At 38.3% G+C, this 26,044-nt stretch overlaps 1 protein-coding gene across 4 annotated transcripts in view; it reads left to right on the plus strand.

Moving 5' to 3' along the window:
• The window catches only part of csnk2a2b (casein kinase 2, alpha prime polypeptide b), a 60,463-nt gene that overhangs the window by 16,916 nt on the left and 17,503 nt on the right, over positions 1-26,044 (plus strand). Inside the window, exons 3-6 of one of the 4 annotated variants that reach the window (XM_041794990.1) lie at positions 9,423-9,524; positions 18,578-18,628; positions 18,861-18,920; positions 19,044-19,127. In XM_041794990.1, the coding sequence (XP_041650924.1) occupies positions 9,423-9,524; positions 18,578-18,628; positions 18,861-18,920; positions 19,044-19,127 (297 nt within the window). The remainder of the gene's footprint in view (positions 1-9,422; positions 9,525-18,577; positions 18,629-18,860; positions 18,921-19,043; positions 19,128-26,044) is intronic. The other 3 variants (XM_041794991.1, XM_041794992.1, XM_041794993.1) reach the window with 3 other exon arrangements.

Raw genomic sequence — 26,044 nt, forward strand, 5'->3', positions numbered from 1 at the left:
CCACGAATCCACTTTTAGAAAATGACATGACTTTTTGGAGGGACTTTGGAGAAGAAAAGAAAGGTGAGAAGAAACTTTATGTCTGCCTTTTTCAGAAGTTTTATGCTGGTAATCTGTCTGACCATGTGTGCTACTCTTAAACTTCCACCCTGTTAGGTTCAATTATGATGGAAGTAAATCACTTTTTTTTTCTAAATTGTAAATTCAATATTTGTATTAAAATATTATTTATCTATGCAAAGCTAGTTAGCTTATCTCTGCTCTGTGACATAGCAACTGATAATTTGGTGTAAAATTTTCCACCCTGTTAGGTATTTAATCCTAACATGGTGAAACCTCAGTCTAACAGGGTGGAAAATCTGACGTAAAATGCCACGAAGACATAAAATTGCTGATATCTACATATTAAATACCAATTAAACTGTTCATTTAATTAACCAATATTCGACAAAACTAGCACAACATAGTTATAATCAGTTATAAGACTTTTATGGCTTTACATCCATCCTGTATACCATAGTTGTGATCAAGTAGCAGTTGATCACAATCTTTTGTGTGTAACCAAATAATAAGCCTAACATAGTTGTTGTTCATTATAAGTAAATTATGTTCAAACGGTTTGCATGGTTTTTAGGTTAAATTGTGCATAATTGTCAGGACATGGCTCCAGCAATGACTGCAGTGGAAATGCAGCACCGCTACAGACAAAAACGAGATGCTGATCCGGAGAGGAGGGCAAAGTATCTCAAGAGAGAGAGGGAACGATAGAGGAGAGACAGGAAAAAACAAAAAAAAAGAATTGCCAACCTCAGTGAGTGAGAACAGAGAGCACAGAGGGAGAAGTGTAGACTAAGGGAGAGAGAGGAAAAACTCAAAAGGCCAGGGTAGCTGTGAGGTCCCCAACTACACCTCTCTACACCTGTAAGCAGGTCATCTCATAAACGCACACGCACACAAAACTACAAGCACACACAACACACGCAACCATGTGCACACACACCGAACAAACGCAAAATACAGTATAAGCAACCACATAACTACACACAAACAAATTTTTAAAAATAATTTCTAGATGATGTTCAAAATAGAATGAATTCAAATTAATCAATTGGTCCCTAATGAACTGTACACGGTGTGTTCAAAAATTCCTTAATATCTTTTTTAAGTGACACATTTTTACCACTTAAATCACCCTTTAATGCTGTAACTGCTTTTATTATTTTTATTTTATTTTACAGAATTTATCTCTCATACATTATCTTATATTGCCGGTATGTTAGGTCTAAGTTCATGTTGTTGGGTTCTTGTATTGCTTTGGTTCTGTCTATGTTGGATTAATACCTTATTTGGGGTTTTATTTTTGTCTTCTTCAGCTGTCAGGCCCCCATGTTGTTTAAGTGAGTGTTGGGTGTTTAAAGCAGGGATGTCCCGATCCCGATCACATGTATCGGATCGGGGCCGATACTAAGCATTTTTAATTGATCGGCAATCGGCAGTTTGATCTGATCAGCCCAGCCGATCATTTACGTCAGTTGCCATAAATGGAGCATAATTTACGACAGGCCGTGAACGGGCCAGTAACAACAAAGCAGCAGTAGCAAAATTAGCTTTCATGTGTTAAAAATATCAGCGGTGTGGAAAAACTTCAAACTTGAGGGCGAAAACAGTCCAACGACCACTTGCAGCATCTGTAACAAGACTATTTCTTGAGGTGGTAATAGCAGAGCTGCATTTAACACTACAAATTTGATCTGTCATCTCTGATCAAAACATGAAGCAGAATATGGGGACTTCACAAGAGCAACAGGCAGCTTCACCGAAGATACGCACTCTGGACTTTCAGAGGAAAGACAAGTACCCTTGAGGGAGCGATAAGGCAAAAAAGATAACAGAAAAAGTGGTCGAATTCATCACTTTGGACAACCAGCCCATCTCCGTTGTGGAGAATCTGGACCCACGCTATGCCCTACCATCTCGACATTACATTACTGACACTGCTTTACCGGAACTGTAAAACAAAGTACATGATAGCATACTAGAGAAAAGCAACTTCACTGCCGTTAGCTTCACTACAGACATTTGGAGCTCAGATGTTTGCCCCATGTCACTGCTGAGTCTCTGTGAAATAAGTGAGGGGAGGGGGAGTGATCTAGCAGCTCTAGTTGCACTTTAGAAATTGCACTGAAATTACATGATTGTCTTGTATTTGGGTTTTATTCCAGTGTTAAACTTTTGGTTTACATCTCAGCTTAAGCTGCTACATTTTAAAAAAGATTGTTGTTTTGAATCTGTACGATTCATTCGTTTTTGATCCTATTCAAGTTAAACTGTTTACACCACTTTAAAGTGGAGTTAGGATGTTTTTAATTCATTTTTGAGTTGAGTTTTTTGTTGTGACTAATAGAGTCAAGTTAACTTCTAAGTGGAATTATAACATTTCAAATTCATTTATTGAACTTATATGTTATTGTGACTACCAACTCTGTTATACCACCTCTAAGTGAATCTGAGGTTATTTGAGTTCACTTTTTTTGACTGCACAGGTCATTCAGCTGACCACTTTAAGTGGATTTTTTTGATTGTCTAATTGAATACTAAACACTGCACTAAGTGAATATGTAAATTTATTTTTTGACAGATAATTAAAGTGAGAGGTATTACACGCAGACTAGCGCAGACTTGTATGTATCGATGTATCACAGAATGTCAGATTTATGCATTTTGCTGCTGTTAATGCAGCAAAATTATGTTAAAGCAAATGTCCAGTAGTTGTTCTAAATTTTGTCCACTGTCCTCCTCTGTCAATAAAAGCATAAAAAGCACAAAAATAAATCTTAAAAAAATGCACAAAAATTATAACCTTGAATTTAATTAGATTATTAAATTTATTGATGGGCCTCAGCTGGCCTGCCACCTGTAGTTTGGACAACCATTTAACTCAAGTGTTATCTTCTTGATAAATTATCATCACTCTGTCTTTGAAAGAATAGATGTCTTCATTTACATTATAAAAGTCAGTTTGTATGTAAACTAAAACGCTTAAAATATTTAATGAACATCTTCGTCATATTTTTATGTTATCCAGAGTCATTAGTTTATATAAGGGTTGTCCAAACTACAGGTGGCAGGCCAGCTGTTGCCTGTCAATAAATTTAATATTTTAATTAAATTCAAGGTTATTATTTTTGTGCATTTTTTTTAAAGATTTATTTTTGTGCTTTTTATCTTTTATTGACAGAGGAGGACAGTGGACAAAGTCGTAAACAGAAGCAAGAGAGTTGAGGAGAGACATGCGAGACAGTGTGCCACAGGCCGGATTCAAAACCGGGCCAACCGTATACATGGGGTGCACCTCAAACCACTATGCCATCTGCGCCCCCATTAGTGAACATTTTATTCACATAAACAAGACACCATGTAAAGATAAAATATGGTAAAAAAAAAAAAAAAAAAAGATTAAAACAGAATTTGGGGGTAAAAACTGAATTTGGCAAAAAAATAAAACAGACATCAGGGGGCAGTATTCATATAATTTCCACAGTCATAGCACAACAGCTATTAAGAATGAGACAAATTAACTTTGGGTAATTGTTTTTGTATTATTTTAAAAGGAAAAATTACAGAACCCACTTGTTCTAGCTTGCGCGGTGTAATTTCTAGACATAGCCTGAATACTATCATGACAGCATAAAACATGTTGTTCATCAATGGTGATCTGAAAATAAGTTTGCAGGATGGGATGTAAAGAAAAACTTTTAAGAACAGGAGACATCACTGCCTCTCTCCTGTGCTCTCTGTCTGTAACTGGCTTTGATTTGTTCATCTTTGAGTTGATAAAGGGACTCAGTAAAACATATTGGTTCGCCTGTAAATAAAGGGCAGAGGCTGTAACTAAGAGGGGGCAATTGCAGCACAACCACAGCAGCTATGAAATCAACGCCTCCACCTTCCTGTAAGATTGTGCTAAGGCGCCATCGGGAGCCCCTGGCTCCGGAGCCTCATGCGGCTCTTTTGCCCCTCCCGAGCAGCTCCCTGCCACTGAGTCAACAATTTGAAAAAAGGAAACTTTTTTTTTTCTTTTAAATTAAACAAATATTTTTTCTCTTGCTATATTGAGATAGTTTTGTGTATTTTATCCATAAAATGTGTTGCTCTTTCATTCACTTATAACTTTATTTTTACAGATAGGCCCATTTTATCAACTTAAATATGTGTCATATCCTGCCTGGCACAGCACATATTGACAATTTCCTGTCTTGGAAACAAAGGTCAGGAAGCTGTCTTGTCACAAATGATACCTGAAGCAGGAGTTTTGTGCTCATCACGGGAGTTAGGTTTAGATATCTGAAATCTGATTTAGCACAGCAAGAGGGATGGTCAAAATGTCTATTACCTGAAAATTCCAAATTCTTTAAGTAGCAGCCATAAAGTGTATTACAATCAGATGTTGAATCTGTAACCCCCAACATATAATGTCTGGATTCAGAAGGTAATATAGTTTTATGAAATGGAAAAAATTAACATATGCCTTACGGCTTCAGATGCTGGAATTTATAAAGAGGTGGGCACCTGTAATGCCTCTGCTACTGCAGTAATTTGGAAAAGTGCTTACCTGATGTAATATAATCAAGGTCACTTACACTCTGTTACTTGGGTATTATGCTTTAGGTTAGACCCTCTTTGTTTGTTTGTGTGTTTGTTTTAACCTCTTAAATTCTTTCTATGACAATTGTCTATTTTTTGTGTATGTGTGAAAAATTGTTTGTTGTAGCTAGAATGTTAAGAAAAAAAGGAACATGTCTAAAGGATATACTGTTAAAAAGAAAAGCATGTGAATATGACATATTTTTGTTGTATTGTTGTCATGTTCAAATAAAAAGTTAAAAAAAGAAGTGAAAACGATGATCAACTTTGATATGTTTTATACTAAACTGGTGCGTCCGTTGGACTAAAGTAATGTCAGTAGAGAATGTGAACAGTCATATAGTTAAGAACCGCTTGAAAAACTGAGACAAGTTCACACTTAACAGCATCAGTCAAGTAAAGAAAGAGAGAAAGGAGGCCAAGGGATCAATAGAGTGTTTTTTGAGACAAACAGGTAAGCTCATGTTTCATTGTTATTCTCTACTCTGCTGCTGTGAAGTTGGGATTATCATTCACAAGATTGATAAATTTGATGGTGATTTTAATATTTTTGGTGTGAAATTAATGTAAGTTACAGTGTACAAGTGTGCATTTGTGTTGTAAAGGATGAGATCATTGATGTTTGTGCTGAAAATGTCTCATTTGTTAATGTGGCGCTGTCAAGGCTGCTGATGTGTCACTCACAGAGAGGGAGAAAGGCTGTAAACAGCTGATTCTACTATCTCGTAAATATTTGGAGTGATTATTATGATGGCTCCGGTTTGTCCTTCTGATTGTTGTTATTATATTATTGTTGTTGAATCTGTGACCCAGTGATCATGGATACTATTGTTTATTGATCTTACCAAAAGGCATCCTTCCTGCTGCATTCCTGTATGTGACGTAGACAGAAAGACAGCAGCATAGAGAGAGGAGATGAAGTAGAAAATGCTGCATCTGTAGGTTAACAGGCTACTACAATATCTTGCATTAACTTTCTGACAGCAGGTTTGATGGGTGTGTGGATGAATAAAGAAATAATAATAATGATTAAATCAGTGTCATTAAGGATAAAAAATAAATCATCGCTGGATGATAATAGCACTTATAGATAATAGGGGTGGGACAAAAAATCGATACACTGAAATATCGCGATACTTCCTGGCGTGATATTGTATCGATATTTTAAAATGCAGTATCAATAATTAATTAGCTAATTATTCACTTTGTTGGTGCGGTAGTTTGTGGTGTAATGTCACCCCCTGGCCGCTAGTTGGCGGCAGGCATCGCTAGCTGGCAGTTGACTCTTGCCTCTTCTTTCTTGAGACAACGAGATCACACGAGACTTCCGGTCTGCGTGAGCCGGTTGCTTGTACCTACCCGGCAGAGCGACTTCTGCCGCATTCATAGTGGATGTGTAGAATTACTTTGGCTTCCAAAACATTAAAGACAGCACAAACTTAGACAGGAGTTAGACAGTCGTTTGCAAGATATGCCACGCCAGAGTAAAATACTGAGACAACACAACGAATCTACGAGTTAGGCATCATCGCGTTAGCGCTACAGCTAACGGCTAACGTCAACAAACAAGCCCGTTGAAGCTACCGCTGGCCTCTACTCATGCAACCATAATCACAGTCGTATTATTTGTAAGGACCTGTCTCGTGTAGTGTCGTTAAGAATGACGGCTTCGGTAACACAAGAAAGAAATACTGGCCTGTCACGTCATGCCCTCCGCAAAACACAGTCCATCAGTCTTAAAGCTGGACGTGACGATCAGCTCGTCTCCCATAATCTCCCTCCGCAAACATATTATGTGATGACATAAAAAACTGATAAAATATGAAATGTAAAGGATTGGAGTACATTCACTCTATAATAATTTACTCCTCTTTTCTTAAAAAAAATCACGGTAGCATTTTAATTCAGTGCAACAAAGGGTTCCCGACCCCTTTGCTGAGGTTTCAGCATGTTTAAGTTCTTTAGAGTGGAACCACTTTGAAACAGTCACAAAATAGCTTCAGTATTTTTCATAATTACCACTTTGAGGGTATCTTTCTCACTTTCTGTCTTTAATCTATCACTGCTGAGTACCTCTTTCTCTATCTCTAGCTAGCTCTAATATGTTTCTCTCTCTCACCTCCTCTCTCTGTGACTGTCCAACCAAGGAGACTGTGGTTGGACAAGAACTCATCCACCAATTAATTGACCTCCTACTGACTGGAGAGTGTCAGCCCTGGTACTTAATTGTATTTAGGTCAGGGAAATATATGGGTCAGTTACTGTCAGAAATTCTTTTCGTCATCCAAAAACCTACCTACACACTCTGGCCACAGTAGGCAAGCTGTTGCCCATCACCAGGAGAAGCCCATGTCCCACAGCATCATCTAAGATGTGACAGTTGTTCTTTACACCACAGTGTCTCCATACTCTTTCACTTCTGTCATGTGTGTTCAAGTCAAACCTTCTCATATCTATGAAGAGAGCAGGGCACCAATGGCAGACCTGCCCAGTCTGGGTTCCCTGGCTAAATACCAGTAAAGGCACGGTGCACAGATCCCACTATAAAATGTTGGGGCCTTTGTGTCACCCTTATGGAGTCTGTTTCTGACAGTTTGGTCAAAAACATACACACCATGCAGGTACTGGTTCTGCTGCTGTGTTGATGCCTTTCTACAGCCCTGTACAAGCTGTCCTTATGTAATTAGTGGTCTCCTGGTATCTCTTCCATGTTCTTGAGACTGTGCTGGGAGACACTGCAAATCCTCTTGTGACCGCACTTTTGGATATACCATCCTGGAGGGACTGAACTACCTGTGCAACCTGAGTGGGCTACAGGTACCATCTCATGCTACCAGTAGAACACAAATCTAGAGGAGAATCAGTTAAGAAGAAGACTGAGTGAGAAGTTGTCTGTGGCGACTAAATGCAAAAAGGGGCTGTCTTTCTTTTGCCTCTCCATTGCACCTGCTTTACTTTTATTTGCACTAGAGCAGATTAACTTGATCTACCATTACTTATGCTTCCGTAATGGGTAGATTAGATAAAGAGATTAGATCAACCATCAAGTTTAACTGACTTGGTGTTAAACTGAAAATTAATTATTCCTTTTAGATTTTTTTGAGGGCTGTATTTGGAGCTGGTGCAGAGGTTGCGCTGGACTTTTTTGTTGTCTGTCATTTTGATGGAAAGGGTTGTAAAAATTCCGTCATGCCATTTTACAATCCGTCATTATAATTTCCTCTTTAATATCTGTAATATGATATAATTCAATATGATTTTATTAGTAGTGTTTAATTAATGAAGCACCATTTCTAAACTTATATTTAAAAAACAATCTTTGAGGTTCTGCATTGTTAAATGGCACTGTGAGAAAGATGAACACAGCAGCACAGCATTTTCTCCTCGTCATTTTTACACAGTGACGATGGAGCAACAACCCTACACCATTTAAGATATCAGGCACAGTTTTGAGGATATTTTTAATATCAAGATGTTGTAGTTTGACGACCATAGCTGATAACAAGTTGTTAAAAGGCTGCACTGCAGAGCTGTGCGCATTTGTCTGCTCCGCAGGAGTCGTAATCCGAAAAAACGTCACACACGCAGACCTTGCACACTGAGTCAGGTGGGTTTTTATTTGCCTTGACTGCGAAAATTTGTAGAACGTGGCAAACTGTTTCGTACTGCAAGCCTGTGTCTCTGTCACTCCTTTAAAATCCCGCTGGATCCATCCTGACACAGCTTCATACAGCACACGCTCATGCATCACAGCGCTGAGACAAGTTGGAGAGATGGAGAACAACTTTTTAATTCTGTCTCTGTTATGACCTGTGAGTAGGTTACAAATGTATGCCTTTATCTGTTATATTTCCATGACTGATATCATGGAACCTACAGTGTTAAAGTGAGGTTTCAGAGAGAGAGAGAGAGAGAGAGAGAGAGGAGGGTCAGGCGGAGGTGAGCGAGCAAGAGAGCATAAAGCAACAGGCGCTGATCTGAATCATCATTCACCCATCTCTCTTATATTTCCATGTTTGAAATCCACATGATAAATGAGCAAACTTTGGTGTTTAAAGTGAGGTTTCAGTGGTGAGCAAGCGAAGTGGAAGCAGCGGGAGCTATTTTGAATCAGCCATCTTGGACACATTAGAAATTTTGCATAAAATCGAACCTGTTATGAAAAAAAAGGGAAATAAAATGACAATTTCGGCATCAGTGTGCAGACGTAATTAGAACAACATGAAACAGGCTTATTGTGCAAAGACCTCTGCATGCCAATCTGTGTACTGAGACACCTGCAGGCTGCAGCAGCCTCTCTGTGCACTGTCAGCTCGACCAACGCGCTTTCATTAATCTACGATGTTGAGAGAGACCACTGGCTACAAGATTTTTAATAGATTAAATAACCTTATAGTCAATGTATGCAAAATGGAAAAGGTCTAAGCATCTGTCTGTGTGTGTGCGCTGAAATGCAGGCTCATCCTCATCATTCCAGCCCGTCAAAATGACGGACAGCCTTCAAAATTCTCCGTCGTCCTTCAAAAAAATCCGTCAATGACAGAGAATATTCGGTTAACGCGACCTCTGAGCTGGTGATATGTTGGGTAAGGTGGCAGGGGCTTGTTACTGTGCCTTTATTCAAAGAACAGAATCAAAGCAAGACTCGAATTATCCTTCATGGCGAGCAAGATCAGTAGGCAAGAACACAACCAAAAATCTATGTTCAAGTCTAAAGTGATTCCCTCTTTGTTCTCGTTTTGGCTTTTTTGGCCTTGTTCATTTTCCAATGGATTTAGCCAGTCAAGAAGAAGAAGATCAAGCGAGAGATCAAGATCCTGGAAAACCTCAGGGGCGGTACCAACATCATTCGACTGGTGGACACAGTCAAAGACCCAGTGGTATGCAGGCTAATGTTACATTTGTCCCATTTAGTAAAAAGACTCCCACACATTGTCTTATTGGCATTTCATGCATTTATTGGCATTATTTCAGTGCTAGAACTAACCTTGCATAGCCGATGGATTAGCCAGATTCCATGTCCGTCAGATGGCTCCAACGAGCTTCAGTCTGAAATGTTTGTTCCTGCTTGGAGAATGACTGAACTATCCAGCCCATCATGGTTTAGCATTTACAGCAGCTTATAAATAATTCTCCTGATGAAGTTATTAGTATGGATGAAGCTATTGTGGAAGTTTTAGCAGCAGTGAACATAATATCTCAAGCCCAACCAATTGATCGGCGGGCCGATTATAGTGTATTGCAGATTAATCAACCTCGGCCAATATGTAGCCGATATATTAACTTTTTTGCTGCGCGGGGATTCTGTCTGTGTGTCCCTGCTGAACTCAGCCTGAGTGCCTGGCCCCTCCCCCTCAGACACAAGTGAGTTCAGCAGTAGCTCTCCCCCACTCAGTGTTGCCAACTTAGCAACTTTGTCGCTATATTTAGTGAGTTTTCAGACCCCTCTAGGAACTCTATTCAAAAAAGTGACTTGCGACAAATCTAGCGACTTTTTCTGGTGTTATTGGAGAGTTTTGGAGATATCATCCTAAATATAATCCAAACGATCGTGGTTCAAAAAAATTCACCCCCGTACAGTTGGAGCACAATAAGACACTAGCTAATAAGACACGTTTGGTGTTTTGAACCAGGCTGTAAACCAGTTTATTTCTAGTGTCAAAACCGGCTGTTTATCATGTGTCCAGGCGGGACTTCCGGTGTTCCTGCAGCCAGCCTCAAGTGGACGCTCGCGGTATAACAATTTTTTTATACTTTCACATTGGCTTCATTTTTCAGGACCAGAGGTTGCCGCTTGGTCCCTAAGCACTCACAGGCAGACCACTCCTTGCTCAGCAGTCCCTGCTGCAGTCGGACTCACTCACACGGCTGCCTGTTTCAGACTGGGAGCGTGTTTTGCTGCTTGTGTGTGCCACGCGTGTCAGCTCTGGTTCCTGCTGGTACAACTTTCACAACAGGGCGCGAGTTTTCTACGTGTCAACCGCATCTCCCTGCTCTCAAAGCCTTGTCTGTCTTCATAAGTTTTACCTCAATAAATCCCCTAAAAAGCGACTTGATTCAGTGTGCAGTGGAAGTTTGTCAGGAACTATTCAAAATAAAAGCGTTCTGTACAAGTGAACAGAGTTTCTCTATAGAAATGCTAAACCAGGCTTTTACTTTGAAAAGCACAAACCAGAAAAGCATTCATACAGTGTTTGTCTTTCCTGTGACATATTCTACCAGTGTGGAGACAGAAAGTTTCACTAATAGTCGATCTTTAGAGAACAACTTTATAAAACAGGCACATTTAAGCTTGTGGCCTTTCCTCAGGGTTATCAAGAAACACATTGTAAACATATTGTATGTGCATATTTGCCACAACGATGTAAATATGGCTCTCTTATCATTTTCCTGTCTAATATGGTCCACAGCCACAATATAAGACTATTATACAGTGTTTTAACGTCGTCTAAGTTGCATCTTTGTGAAATAAACAAAGATAAATGCAACTGTTAATTCACATGTCCACATTTGCGTTCATGTACAGTATATATACTGTGTATATTAATGTTCTTATTTCATGTATCAGCCGATATATCGGTTATCGACTAATATATTGGATATCAGCCGATATATCGGATATCTGCTTTTTTTTAGCCACCAATGTCGGTATCGGCATCGGCCCCAAAAATCCCATCGGCTGGGCTCTAATAATGTCTTTTCTAAGAGAAGAAGAAGAGCAAATAAACATACTGAAAGCTTTTCTTGGTGTAAAATGTTTATTTGCTCTTCTTACAAATGGCTTCGTCAAGAGTTTAATTAACCAACTGGTTTCACTGATTGGTAACAACCACAACAGCTGCCTGTCAAGCGTGTGTTATGTCGTTTACACCTTGATGGCAGTAGAAACACCAGCCTACTATGTCATATTTGTTGTTGTCACTCTGATTAACTTATAATTAATGTGATAGAAGGTTCATTCAGTCATCCTCCAATACTTCTTTGAAGGGCTCTGACCATCCCAAAAACTGTTGATGAGCTTTTTGCTGAGATGGATGTAAAAAACACTGCATTCCATGCAGTGGGTATGTAAAACAATTTATCTGGCGTCCCAGGTTATGCTAGAACCATCTAATGACAAAAAAAAAAATGTGCTGACAAAAGTTTGCGAATAAATTCAAATGAGACAGTGGGTGGGAGTTACTTTGCAACAGTGCTAAAATATTTTTTATTTTATTGTTCATCCTTTAAGAAGTTCAGTAATTAATTTAAAGTGTTTGACGACTCTGCATCCGTAATATTTAGTGTGGATTTATTATTGAACAATGCTTCATTGCAATATTGTTTAAAAATTAGAATAAAAAAAAAAAAACTATGTTTGTTGTACGCTTTTTTTCTCCTCAGCAAAGGAATGAATTCTGCAGCATAATCAAGCAGCTTCTTTATTCACAGTTTGATATAATCCATGAATCTAGCAATTCTTCAAATAATTTAATCAAACTGGTAGGGATTCATAATTTTATCATAATTCTATATACATATAGTTGTATATAAACATACATTTAAATACACAAAATACACAGTATATGTATACATACACTCCCCCCCAATAGTATTGTAACAATAGACCCAATTCCTTTATTTTGTTGTAGACTGAAAACTTTTGGGTTTGACAAAAAAAGTATGAATATGAGACAAGAGACTAACATTTCAGATTTCCAGGTAATTACATCTGGATCTGATACAAAACTTAGGAGATAGCTTTATTTGTAACGGAACAAAAGTATTAGAACAGAGAGACATAAAATAGTGAATAGAGTGAATAAATCTTAATATTTAGCTGCAAATCCTTTTCTTGCAGCAACTACATCAAACCTTTGACCCACTGACATCACTAAACTTTTACATTCTCCTTTTGTGATGCTTTTCCAGGATTTCACAGCAGTCTTTTTCAGTTGCTGTTTGTTTGGGGGGTTACTCCCTACAGTCTCCTCTGTAGTGATTAAAATGCATGCTCTGTAGGGTTTAAGTCTGGAGATTGACTTAGCCAGTCTAAAACCTTCCACTTCTCGCCTCTGATGAACTCCTTTGTTGTTTTGGGTCATTATCTTGCTGCATGATGAAAGATCTCCCAATCAGTGTGGTGGTTGCATCTGTACTTAAATTGGCAGACAAAATGTTTCTTCTTCTTCTGAGTTCATCACTGTTGACATCATGTGTTCATCAGTGAAGATTAATGAACCCGTCCCTGAAGAAGTCATGCAAGCCCAAGTCATGACATCACCTCCACTATGTTTCACAGATGAGCTTGAATGTTTGGGATCATGAGCTCATCTTTCTTTCTCCAAACTTTAGCCTTTCTATTACTTTGATGAAGGTTCATTGTTATCTCATCAGTCCATAAAACTTTGTCCCAGAATGTTTGAGGGTGGTCTCTGTACTTTTTTGGCAAATTCCAACCTGGCCATCCTGTCCTTTGGAGGGTGTTGCTGATGTCACTAACAGTTGTTTTAGTACCTTACTTTACATCTGTCATTGTTTCTGTTATCAACTGCTGCTGTTTCCTTTGGTCTACCCATTCGACATCTATTATTTAGTACACCAGTGGTTTCTTTCTTCTCTAGGACATTCCTAATGGTTGTACTGGCTGTGGCCAATGTTTGGGCAATGGCTCTGATGGATTTCCCATCTTCTCTCAGCTTCACAATTACTTGTTTTCACCCATAGCTCTCTGGTATTCATATTGGTTGCACCTCTAACTATAAATGCAGGCTCCAAAGGCAAACCCCAAATCTGAAACTGAGTGTAGGCATTCGGCACTATTTATTGCGTGAATATTCAATGTAATGGGACACAGCTGGGCAACAAAACACACCTGTCAGTCACACGTTCCAATACTATTGCTTACATGAAAAATGGGTGGGTTCAAACAAATAGTGCTGTCTTCAAAGTGGTTCATCGGATCCAGACGTAAATACCTGGAAATAAAAGCAGAAATGTTGAACTCTTGTCTCATATTCATACTTTTTTTGTCAAACCCAAATGTTTTTAGTCTACAGCAAAAATAAAGGAATTGGACCCACTGTTCCAATACCTTTGGAGGGGACTGTATGTACATTTATATATATACTTGGCTACTTAATCACACTCACCGGCCACTTTATTAGGTACACCTTGCTAGTACCAGATTGGACTCCCTTTTGCCTTCAGAACTGTCTTAATTCTGTTGTGGCATTATTTCAAAAAGGTGTTGGAAACATTCCGCAGAGATAATGGTCCACATTGACCTGATAGCATCACGCAGTTGCTGCGTATATATCAGCTGCACATTCCAATTTAAACCTCCAGTTTCACTGCGTCCCAAAGGCGCTCTATTGCATTGAGAGCTGGTAACTGTGGATGCCACTTCAGTGCAATCAAGTCATTTTCATGCTCAAGAAACCAGTTTGAGATGACATGACAGTGACATAATGCACTGTCCTGCTGGAACTAGCCATCAGAAGACAGGTACACTGTAGTCATGAAGGGATGTGCATGATCAACAACAATACTCAGGTTGGCTGTGGGGTTTAAATGAAGCCTAATTGGTACTAAGGGTCCCAAAGTATGCCAAGAAAATATCCCCCAAATCATTACGACAGCCTGAACCGTTGATACAAGGCAGGATTGGATCCATGCTTTCATGTTGTTTGTACCAAAATTGTGACACTGCCATCTGAATGGCGCAGCTGATATGCAAACTCATCAGACCAGGCAATGTTTTTCCAGACTTTTACGGCCCAATTTTGATGAGCCTGTACAAATTTTAGCCTCAGTTTCCTGTTCTTAGCTGACAGGAGGTGGCACCCTGCGTGGTCTTCTGCTGCTATAGCCCATCTGCTTCAAGGCTCAATGAGTTGTGCATTCAGAGATGTTATTCTACATACCTTGGTTGTAACGAGTGGTCATTTGAGTCACTGTTGTCTGTCTTTCTTCTCAAACCAGTCTGCCCATTCTCCTCTGACCTCTGACATCAAAAAGGCATTTTTGTCCACACAACTACTGCTCATTGGGTATTTTCCCTTTTTCAGACTATACTCTGTAAACCCTAGAGGTGGTTATGCGTGAAAATCCCTGTGGATCAAAAGTTTCTGAAATACTCAGACAAACCCATCAAGCAAGCCATCTTGACCACGTCTACATGCCTAAGGCCTTGTCCACACAGAGACAAAAAAAATTTTGTTTTGAAAACGTTTTCCTTAAACACGGGATCATTTCAGGAAATGTCTGCGTAAGCACAGAACCACTGAAAACGCTGTGGTATATATGCCAGGCCTGTAAGTGGTGCTGTAATGCGGCCAAGGAAATGTTCCAAAAAGACAAAAGAAGGTTATGGAGCATGTGGACAAAGCTTCTGCACCCTGTACCCACTACCCTGTAACCCGCCATTGTTGTTTTGGCTGGACCTGCACATGCAGCTTAAGTAGGCTATGCTATGTATGATGTAATCATTTCAGCAACGATGCAGTTGGCTGTCCTCACAGAGACGAAACGTTTACGAATTTATTCACCCTGGGATCTGGTTATAAAAAGTAGTGTCTACGGACTCAGAAAAAAACGCCATTTCCATGTGGATGAAATGCCAATACGACAAAAAACTAAAGTCCTGAATTCGTCTCTGTGTGGATGGGGCCTAAATGCATTGAGTTGCTGCCATGTGATTGGCTGATTAGCTATTTGTGTTAACAAGCAATTGAACAGGGGTACCTAATAAAGGGACTGGTTAGTATATATATATATATATATATATATTTATATATATATATATATATATATATATATATATATACACATATATATATGTGTGTGTATATGTATTCTCTAGATTAAGCTCGAAGATACTGAATGCTCCAAAAATATGCTGAGAGCATAACATGGTAAACTTAAGCTCAACAAACCGCAACAGATGGGGATCCATCCATCCTGTTATCCTGTTGGGGGTTGCGGGGGAGGGGGTCTGGAGCTTACCCCAGCTGTCATTGGGCAAGGGGCAGGGTACACCCTGGACTCGTCGCCGGTCAGTCGCAGGGCTGACATACAGAGACAGCCAACCAGGCACGCTCCCATTTACACTTACAGCACCAATTAACCTAATGAGCATGTTTTTGCTGGTAGGAGGAAGCCGGAGTACCTGGGGAGAACCCAAGCATGCACGGGGAGAACATGTAAACTCTGCACACAAAGGCCCTGCCTGGGAAACGAACCAGGGAGCTTCTTGCTGTGAGGCAACAGCGCTAACCCCTGCACCGCCATGCAGCCCACAGTTGGGGATAGTGGCCTTAATGTAACATTATACTACCTCAATGTAGTGTCCAACTTCAGACTTCTAGAAGTTAACTTCTCTGTTGTTCTAGGAGCTTAACACATAACAGATCCAATGCATCATACATGTACATTAAGTACATGGTCAGATAAGTTTCTCTGGATCCTTCACACTTGAATATAATTTCAACCTCACATGGAGGGAATTAAAGCCTCACAGAAACATCCCTTTCAACCAAGAGGGCTCAAAACAGAATGTACAAAAAAGAGATCATAAATACAGCTACAGAATTACAATACAGATACTGGGAGACATCAAGTCCCTGGGGAGAGTATACATGAAGGTGAGAGAGTTTTAACATTTTACTTACAATAACGGCTCTCAAAGAAAGTTCATAAGTGCAGCCATTGGATGCAAATCATTTCTAGCAGAACATCATCCTCTGAGTTGTCTCAGCGTCCCTGTTGTAAACAATAATGCCTTTTGCTCTGCATTGGTGGTGTGCTTGGCCAGCAAGTGGTGCGAGTTATTTAAAACTCTATGAACTCCAGGTAACTCGGTTCACATTGACAGTAAGTGCAAAGTGCAAATTTTGAAAACTTTGAGCGCAGAAAAATATGTTGTGCAAGCACACTAAATGTATTTTGAGGAAAAAAGGAAAAACATCAGATTGAGCAATGAAAAATCTATTCTGTGCTCAGTGTCTATGCGCCTACATGCCTAAATGCATTGAGTTGCTGCCACGTGATTGGCTGATTAATTAATTATGTTAAGCAACTGAACAGGCATACCTAATGAAGTGGCTGGTGAGTGAATTTATATATATATATATATCTATATATATATATATATATATATAGATATATATATATATATATATAGGTTTTGTGATTAATTAATCATGATTAATCACAGACTGTATCAATAGTATCAGTTGGATTGCATTAAAGGTAAAGATATTGTATAACCCTATTCGTAACTGAGTTACACACATACCTATTATCTAATTATCAATTTACTTGTATCTGATCTGTTACTCTTTGACTGTTTTCAGTTGTCATCCTCTTTGTCCTTCAACACAAGCACACACTGGCTGTCCCTCTGCTCTGTGCCTGCTTCACCTTTTCTGTGTCTCCCTGCACTTTACCTGGAATTTTGTTAATCTCAAGAAATTAAATTTTGATTCCTCATAAATCAGTTCTTATTACTTGCAAATGTGCATGAGAAGCTTCTTGTTAGTGACGTTGCAAAATCAGTTGTAACAATAAGCATGCTTATTACCTCCGCCAAGGACGTTATGTGATTGGCAGGGTTTGTTAGTTAGTTTATTAGTTTGTTTGTTTGTTAGCAACATAACTCAAAAAGTTCTGGACGGATTTTGATGAAATTTTCAGGAAATGTCAGAAATTGCATAAGGAACAACTTATTAGATTTTGGGAGTGATCTGGATCACCGTCTGGATCCAGGAATTTTTTTAAAGGATTTTTTAACCATTGGGAGATAGGGCTAATGGCGGAGGTCTGCGCTCTCCGAGTGCTTTTCTAGTTTGTCTTGTTTCCCTTTTTTCAGACAAATAAATGTAGGAGATGTATTTTCTACCCTGACGTTTTGACTGTCATCTGCTGTCTTACGGCATCACCGTACTGCTGTGACATGTCCTTATTAGCTGTACTTCCCAAGTGTGGTCAGCCTGACAGACCTGACAGGCCTGTCAGGCTGACAGCGTCCTCCGACACCCAATTGTCTCTGGAGGAACCACCAGAGATTCAACCTCTGATGCAGAGATAAGGATATCACTCCAGCAAGCCTCAACATTTAAAATTTGATCCCGACAGAATGTGGAAAAAAATCATTGACAAAGCAAGAAAGGACCTAATGAAAGAAAGGAGAAGAGTGACACTGAATAAGATTGAAAGAATAAACACAGATACAAGAGGAAATGGACACTTTAAAGGCACAATTTCCAAAAGGACCAGAGATGTGAGATTAAAAAACAACACCTATCTAAAACACTCATAGGGACTGGAATTTACGATAAAAAAAATGTCAGACCAATAAATAAGAAGTAATCCAAACAAAAAATGTTAACAAACACACAGAAATAAATAAGAAGTGGGTGTGCATTCTGTCACAGCACACACTATGTGGAATTGTGGTTAATCACAGTCAATTGATAATTTAACAAGGGTGGGGGGCAATTACTTTTTCACATAGGGCCAGATGGGTCTGGATTTTTTTCCCTCAATAAATAAAATCATTATTTAGAAACTTCATTTTGTATTTACTTGGGTTATCTTTGTAATATATTTAAACTGGTTTGACCATCCAAAACATTTAAATGTGATAAATGTGCAAAAAATCAGGAATCAGAGAGGGGGAAAATACTTTTTAACAACACTGTATATACTGTATAGCAGTTTGTTGAAATCATTCGACGGCTTTTTCTTGTTTCTCTTCTGAGCTTTATATTTTACCATATGCTGCATTTGGGTGAAGTTCTCTTTAAGAAAAGTTATGGTTAAAAAAAACAGGTTTTGGGCTAAACAGGTAACTGAATCAGTAATGAGAATGTCCTCTTTTCTGCACTGTTCATGACCTGAGTGATGTTGACTCTCTTATTCCCCTCTCTGTTCTTGTATGGTGGCTGTGCAGTCCAGAACTCCTGCGCTTGTCTTTGAATGCATCAATAACACAGACTTTAAGGTATAATGCTTACATTTCTTCTGCATGCTCTTCGAGGTCGCAATGGACGATTCTGCTTTCAGTTGACTTTGCAGTGCATTCCCCAATATTGTAGTGTCTTAGATATTAGTTGGCACATGGTGCTGGGGCTTAAGCTTTTTACCTAATTTTAAGATAGTCATTTCAAATGTAACTTAATATAACTTTTAAGTTATAATTCAACTTACTGATGTGGATGTATTATTTCCTGCAGGAATTATACCAGAAGTTGACAGATTATGATATCCGTTTTTATATGTATGAACTACTGAAGGTAAGAATTGCAGTCCTTGAGGTGTGTTTTTTCCTTGTGACATGGTACATTTCATGTTATTTTTTAATGTCCATTTTTATATATTTGCCTGCACTGGCATGTTTGTTTTTGTCTGTCCATCAGGCTCTGGACTACTGTCACAGTATGGGAATCATGCACCGTGATGTTAAACCCCATAACGTTATGATTGACCACCAGTTGAGAAAGGTTGGTGTTGCCATATTTTACTCTTTTCCTGCACACTCCCACAGAAGCTCTAGTTTATTATTGTATTAGAGGAAATACAACATGTCATAAAGGAAATATTATTTGAAAGAAAATGAAACATAAAAAAGAACAAAAAGTTATTAAAAATATACAACAAAAAACAGTTTGAGATTTAAGTTGCAAGAGGAATTTAAAGGGCATTACTGGTTTCAGGTTGAGCAATAGCTGTTGTTTTCTTTCAGGTGGCTGGCTTAACTCGGTATGTTGCAGAGGCCTGTCTGAAAAGTCCAATAATAAAGATAATAACTGGTGATTTATACTCATTTCTCCTTATATACTTGGACCTCAAACAATCCAGATAACTTTTACAAGAGGTGTAATGGAAATTACCTAAAAATTGTTATTGAGAAACTACATGATCAGCCTACATCATCACAATAGTACCTTCATGTAAAGCTTTAAACCTAAACGTATACATTAAAGAGTAACTAGACCCCAGCAACTTGTTGCACCACCTACGTGTAACTTTTGTCTTAAGTGATGTAAAGTTGACATTAAACCCTACATTGAAACTATCTAAGTTGTAACTTAAAGTTGTGTCATATTTTGGTTGCACCACAGAGACGATAGGTTGATCTTAACGAGTTAAGCTTAACGTCGATACAAAAACATTGTTGCAGATTTTCTTTTCTTAATATAACCGATCAATGAAAAGCATTTTTAACCAGTCTTTGCTACAGTGCTGCCTCTTGTTGCTTATTGTCTCTAAGCAAGCTACCGCCGAAAATAATCCAGTTGAATCCAATTTATTTATATAGCGCATTTTATAAACATTAAAGTTTACTGAATTTTTGCACAATAAAAAACACAGTAATAGAACACAGACAAAGCAGAAATAAAAACATTTGGAGAAAATAGCAAACAAGCACTTTAGAATTGATAATAAATATTACAATAATTAAAACAAAGGCATGAAAAAACAAGAATTAAGAAATTAAAATACTTAAAATAGAGATCCTGCCACCCTCATGCTAAATTAAAAACCAAAGAACAAAAATGAGTGAGAGTGGTAATTGTGTTATTTATGGCCCATGCAGTATTTTCTGTTTCTTTTTCTGATAGAAAAAATTATAATTTTTTTTCTAGGCTTTGGAGGATATTGTTAGCAAAGTTTTGACACATTTAGGTTATAAATAGTTCTTTGCTTTTAGTTTATTTTAGCATATGTTTAAAAAAATTGCTTTATATTTCTTAACATATTTATTTAAACTTTTGTGTCCAAAATGTACATGCACACACCTCTGCTCTCTTCATACACACAACTCCTCTGCTCTTCCTCAAACAAGTGTCTGATCTTATATCAGTATTATTTTGCCAAATATTTCATGCATAACACAATTTACGATTTTAAATGTGTTGCTCAACATTCAGTGGTTAGGCTGCAACAGCTGAGGAGGGTTTTATTAGATACGTACTGATCAAAAATGAATAGAGCACAGAACAATATTCACGAGCATCCACAGCATAAAAATTTGAAAGCAACCGGAGCGATTCATGTTAATGAGGTTAACAGTGTGTATAGGACACATAAAAAAAACATCACCTGCAGAACATGATGTTCATGACATTGCATTTTTTTTTGTATGATTCTGGAAATAAAAAAGATGCACTGTCATGACTGCAGCCATGCAGCAAACCTGTGATGTTTTCCTTCAGAAATGTCTGTAAATTTGAGTACATTACAGACTCTACTTATCCAGTGTGAATGCACCACACTAAACACTGATGTCAGAGGATAATTCAGAAATTACCAGAGGTCCCTAGGTAATACTTAGCCCGTACAAATAGGGCAATAAAGTGTCTTCTCAAGTTGTATTCCTTGCACACCAATATGCACTTATTGCAGAGTAAGTACCCAGGTAACACAAACTTTTTCATCCTTTCACTTTAAATTGTCTGTTCTCTGCATCTCCCTTTTGTTTATAAAAGGGATGTTTTGTCAGGGGCCAAAATGTGTGCATGGAGAGACTGTGGTGTCCAGTGCACGTGTCAGGCAGGAATATGACAATATGGCATAAAACAGACAACAGCAACACTAAATGATCTTACAGGGTGTCTGTGGGTCTTAAAAGTGTGCAAGAGTATGAGGTACTAAATTTCCTTGCTTTTAACTAGTGCTGTCAAACGATTAAAATTTTTAATCAGATTAATCATGTCGATGGATTAATGCACATTAACGCGTCAAATTTGACAGCCCTACTTTTAACGTTTATATTAAAGAGAATAAAGTCTGCCTAGACTTCTGGAAAGGATATATATTAACATTAAACAACTTTATTTTACTGAGCAATGGCTGATGGGCTGCAGCAGTAAAGTGATCATTGACAAAATAATGTTTTAAAATCAGAAAATAAAAAAGTAAGGTGTATTATAAGTAGCCTGAAGTGGACATTTAAAGCTTGCATTTTTTCCTTAAACCCTAAATGTAGGCTGTTCTACTTTTTAGCTTTAACTACAGTGCAAAACTTGTAAACAGTACTTCTAGTTATGGTATAACTACTTTAGGCCACTTAAGTAAAAAATAATAAAACCTTAGAATCCAATTCCTGATGGTATCTTTTTTTTAATGGTCAAACCTCAAAATGCACGAAGACCTAGTCTGCATACTACAATAAAATACACTACCAGCATTTATTTATTTATTTATTTATTTTGGTCACATTTTGTCTTACTACCAGCACAAAACCCATACATGACTGTTGTTCATATAATGGGTTAGAAAATGACAATACAGTAGAGTCTTAAATAGTGTGAAGAGGGTCTTTAATAAGGTCTTAAAAAGTATTATTCTGATGTCAGATTTTCTGTATATACCCTGTCATATAAATATTAAATAAAGTTATTTTTAAAAACTTCTGTTGATCATCTTTAACATGAGCAGTCTACTTTAAGAGCCACAGAAAATCACCTTTGGGGCCTGACTAGGGCATTTGTAATGCATGTTTTTAAGGCAAAAAGTATACTTTAAATACCCAGTGCTAAAATATCAAGATTTGGACCCTAACTGCTTAATAGTAGGGATGCACCGAAATGAAAATTCTTGGCCAAAACCGAGAACCGAAAATGAAGAAATCAAGGCCGAAAACCAAAAACCGAAACACCGAAATTAATTATTATGCCAATTATTAGTACCATTGCATTTATGGCTATGACTGTGTACTAACCTCACTAAAATCAATTGCAATTGCAAAAATTAATATTAATGCTTCAAAGAATAAATCAATTACAAAATTATGTAATAATTTATTAAGCACCTCATTCCAACAATACACAATATAAAATAAAATAAAATACAAAATAAAATGTTTAACTTGACCGCACTCATGTATACATTAAATCAGTGGTTCTCAGCCTTTTATCAATCATGTACCCCCTGTGAAGTATTTTTTTCAGCCAAGTACCCCCTAAACAGCGCATAGCTTTTTGGCCAACAAGAAAGACTTTAACAAGTGCTGTGACGGCCGTCTGATTTATCAAACTTTGTAACTGATAAACACTTTCAAATTACAAATATTAGATTTTTTTTCATACATTTTAAATGTTAAAAATGCACAACTTAAGTCATGGCACATCTTCTCATCTCTAAATGTGTGAATTCAAATTAATTTTGCTATTGAAAACAGTGACTGGAAAGGCTTTAAACCCAGAAGTGTACAAAACTTTGCTTGGCTACAGTGGTCTCTCTGGAACAATTTGGAAATAAAAACATAGAGCTAGAAAGAACTAAAAACCTGTAAATAATTAACTAATTATAAAAAGACTTCTCTCACTGAAATCATGAACTTAGTTATAGATCAGCATTTCTTCACAAAAATTAAATCATAAACCTTTTTATGAATGGATTGATTGTGAATACAGGGATTGACAGGCATGTGCCAGTGTGGAACAAACCGTTCTGCCATGGGGGAGACTCAGGAGGTTTAAGGGTGATTAAATTTAAGAGCCTACAAAATATTAACTCCAGTTTATAAACTTAAGGTCCTTACACTCTATACACAATTTTTTCATGCAAATTATTTACACTAAATATTTACATTTAGAACCTGTAGCGAGTCAATGCAAGCTTCCACACCTGCAACATCATTTCGCAGCGCGACATTGCTGCGGATATTTAAGTAGCGCATTTGCGCTCATATGGACATGTGGGGCTGCCTGTTGCCTGTCTCCCTCTCTACCAGGCTAAAAAAAGAGGCAAAAACACAAGCACTGATACAGACAGATATGAGGAGATATCAAACATCAGGTGGTGTTGGAGAGGAGGACGTTTTTGTTCCTCTGTCTGCCTTAAAAATCGGCACCACCACCACCATGTGCGCTCGTTGGAGCGAAACTCACACAGCTGGAGCTGTTTCTAAACTAACGGGACTTTAGTGAAATATTTACCAACACAGTCTCCTCGGACCTCAGACAAATGACTTATAAATGCTCCGGATTGACCAGCTAAATGACTCCTCGGAACAGTCTGGAACACACACAGTGCAAACGTGCAAAGAAAGGCACTTTTTTTCTTAAATAGCGGGCATGTATTTTAAAATCTGGCGTACCCCCTGGAGTGCCTTCACGTATATGTACCCCTATTTGAGAACCACTGATCCAAGCGCGTGTTGGCTGCGGTTTTTGCTTGCGTCATCACAACGTTGTGTTTCAGCCTTGTTGTTTCGGTGATAAAAGTCTTTCGGCCGAAAACCGAAAATGCACCTTTGGGCCATTTTTGGCCAAAAATTTTCAGTGGCCGAATTTTCGGTGCATCCCTACTTAATAGTACTCCTAAATCCCCATGCACACACATTTAATCTGAAAAAAGTGGCCTAGGTTGAGTTACTCTTTAAGGCAGGGCTGTATGTTAACTTTTTTGGCCCATAGTACTGGTGCTACAGAGGTTGACTTCTTTTTACTGCATGAAAAAAACTTGTAGCACAATATATAAAATGTTTGCTACATCTATAAAACCAGCCAGTAACCAGATGATATTCTTAGTAAGTGAATGTACTTTCAAGACAAAACCACGACAGCCTAAATTACAGCCCTCCATTGATGTCTAACAAGGCTACCAGCCATTCATTTTAAGGATTTTAGGGCTCAGCAGAGAAGAGAGATGCTGACGCTCCATCTCCACATTCAGTCACAAAACGGGCAAACTGCAGGAAACTGACATGTTGGTGATTGAGGATGATTAGGACAATATAATTTGAAAATCAGACCTTGAGACAGATATGAAAGAGGAGCAAATGATCTCAGTTCAGGCTACTACTTTCTGCTGTAATTCTTTTGTTTTTATTCATCAGTTTTTTTAGAGTTTTTGGCAAGACCAACAGACTTACGCCAGCTGTCTTTCTAAGCCTTTTTTCTTTGTTCATCAACTACTTTAAACTTTAAAGTGTGTTCTCGAGACTAAAGTTTGTTTCTTTGTTCATCCTTAAACTGTGTTTCAAGGACTGAAGTGTTAGATCTACATTTATATATTGGTATTGATATCGGCCTAAATTAATTTGTGAATATTGACATGTTGGATAAATATTGTGCATCCCTGGTCAAACTAAGAACTAAAATAAAGAGTTTTATATTCTTACTTGGGCCTTTTTTTATGGATTTCTTGCAGACCAGTTGATAAGGATGAAGGGCCACAGTTAGCCCAGGGACCATTGTTTGGACACCCATAATATAATAATAGACATTTATTAAACACAGTTAGAGTTTGGTCCATATTGAACTATAACACTGGGTCCTAATGTTTATAAAGCTAATCAAAATTAGCAAATCCTTCTTGTCTTTCTAACACAGTGTAGTGATAACATTAGCAACATTAGAGTTAAATGGTAAATAAAACAAAAAAATCTATCACCCAAATGTTTCTTCACCCTACTATACACATAAAGTTTCATATTGAACTATTATGCAGTATGGAGCTGGATTGTTAAACTCCTCCATGCTCCTGTCACTGTCTCTCCCTTATGTGGGAGACTGCTATCAGTCTATCCATGTCACAGCAGAACTGTATGCTAAATTCAGACGAGTATTGGCATGTTAACCAAATGACAGCAGCTACAATACTGATGAAAAGAAAATGCATAATTTATGCATTGTTTAATACATAATTTTATATTATAATATTAACCTTGTCATGGAGCAATTATATTTGCAAAACTATTTGCAAATGCGTACAAAGATCTATAAACAAATCTGCTGATGAGTGGGTAGATTTGCAAATGCATGCACAAATCCACAATTGCATGCACAAATCCACAAATGCGTTCACAAATCCATAAATGACACAAGTGTCACCAGCAACGCTGATGGCTCTGGGGTTAGGCAGGTGTTGTAAATGTCTGTGAGGGACGGCACAGGGGCTCAGGTGATCTTGCTGGCTGTGTTCACTATGCGCTGCAGGGTCTTTTGGCAGAAGGTAGTGCAGCGTCCATACCACACATTGATACAGCCAGTCAGGACACTCTCAATGGTGCCCGCTTAAAAGGAGCACATAATGGGGGATGGGACTTGTGCTCTCCGAAGCTTGCGGAGGAAGTAGAGGTGAGTTTAGGCCTTCTTGGCTAGAGATGTGGTGTTGTTAGTCCAGGAGAGGTCCTTAGAGATGTGGACCCCCAGGAACTTGGTGCTGCTCACCCTCTCCACAGCAGCACCATTAATGGGCAGTGAGAGATGCTGAGCGTCTCCTCTCCTGAAGTTGGCAACAGTCTTCTTTGTTTTCTCTACGTTAAGAAAGAGATTGTTGTCTTTACACCAGTAGGCTGACCTCCTACCTGTAGTTGGCCTCCTCGTTGTTGGTGATGGGGCCCACCACTGTCATGTCATCCCCAAACATGATAATGTCGTTAGTGCTGAATGCTGGAACACAGTCA

This window comes from Cheilinus undulatus, linkage group 9 (genome assembly GCF_018320785.1).
Source record: "Cheilinus undulatus linkage group 9, ASM1832078v1, whole genome shotgun sequence".
In the NCBI taxonomy this organism is placed as follows: domain Eukaryota; kingdom Metazoa; phylum Chordata; class Actinopteri; order Labriformes; family Labridae; genus Cheilinus; species Cheilinus undulatus.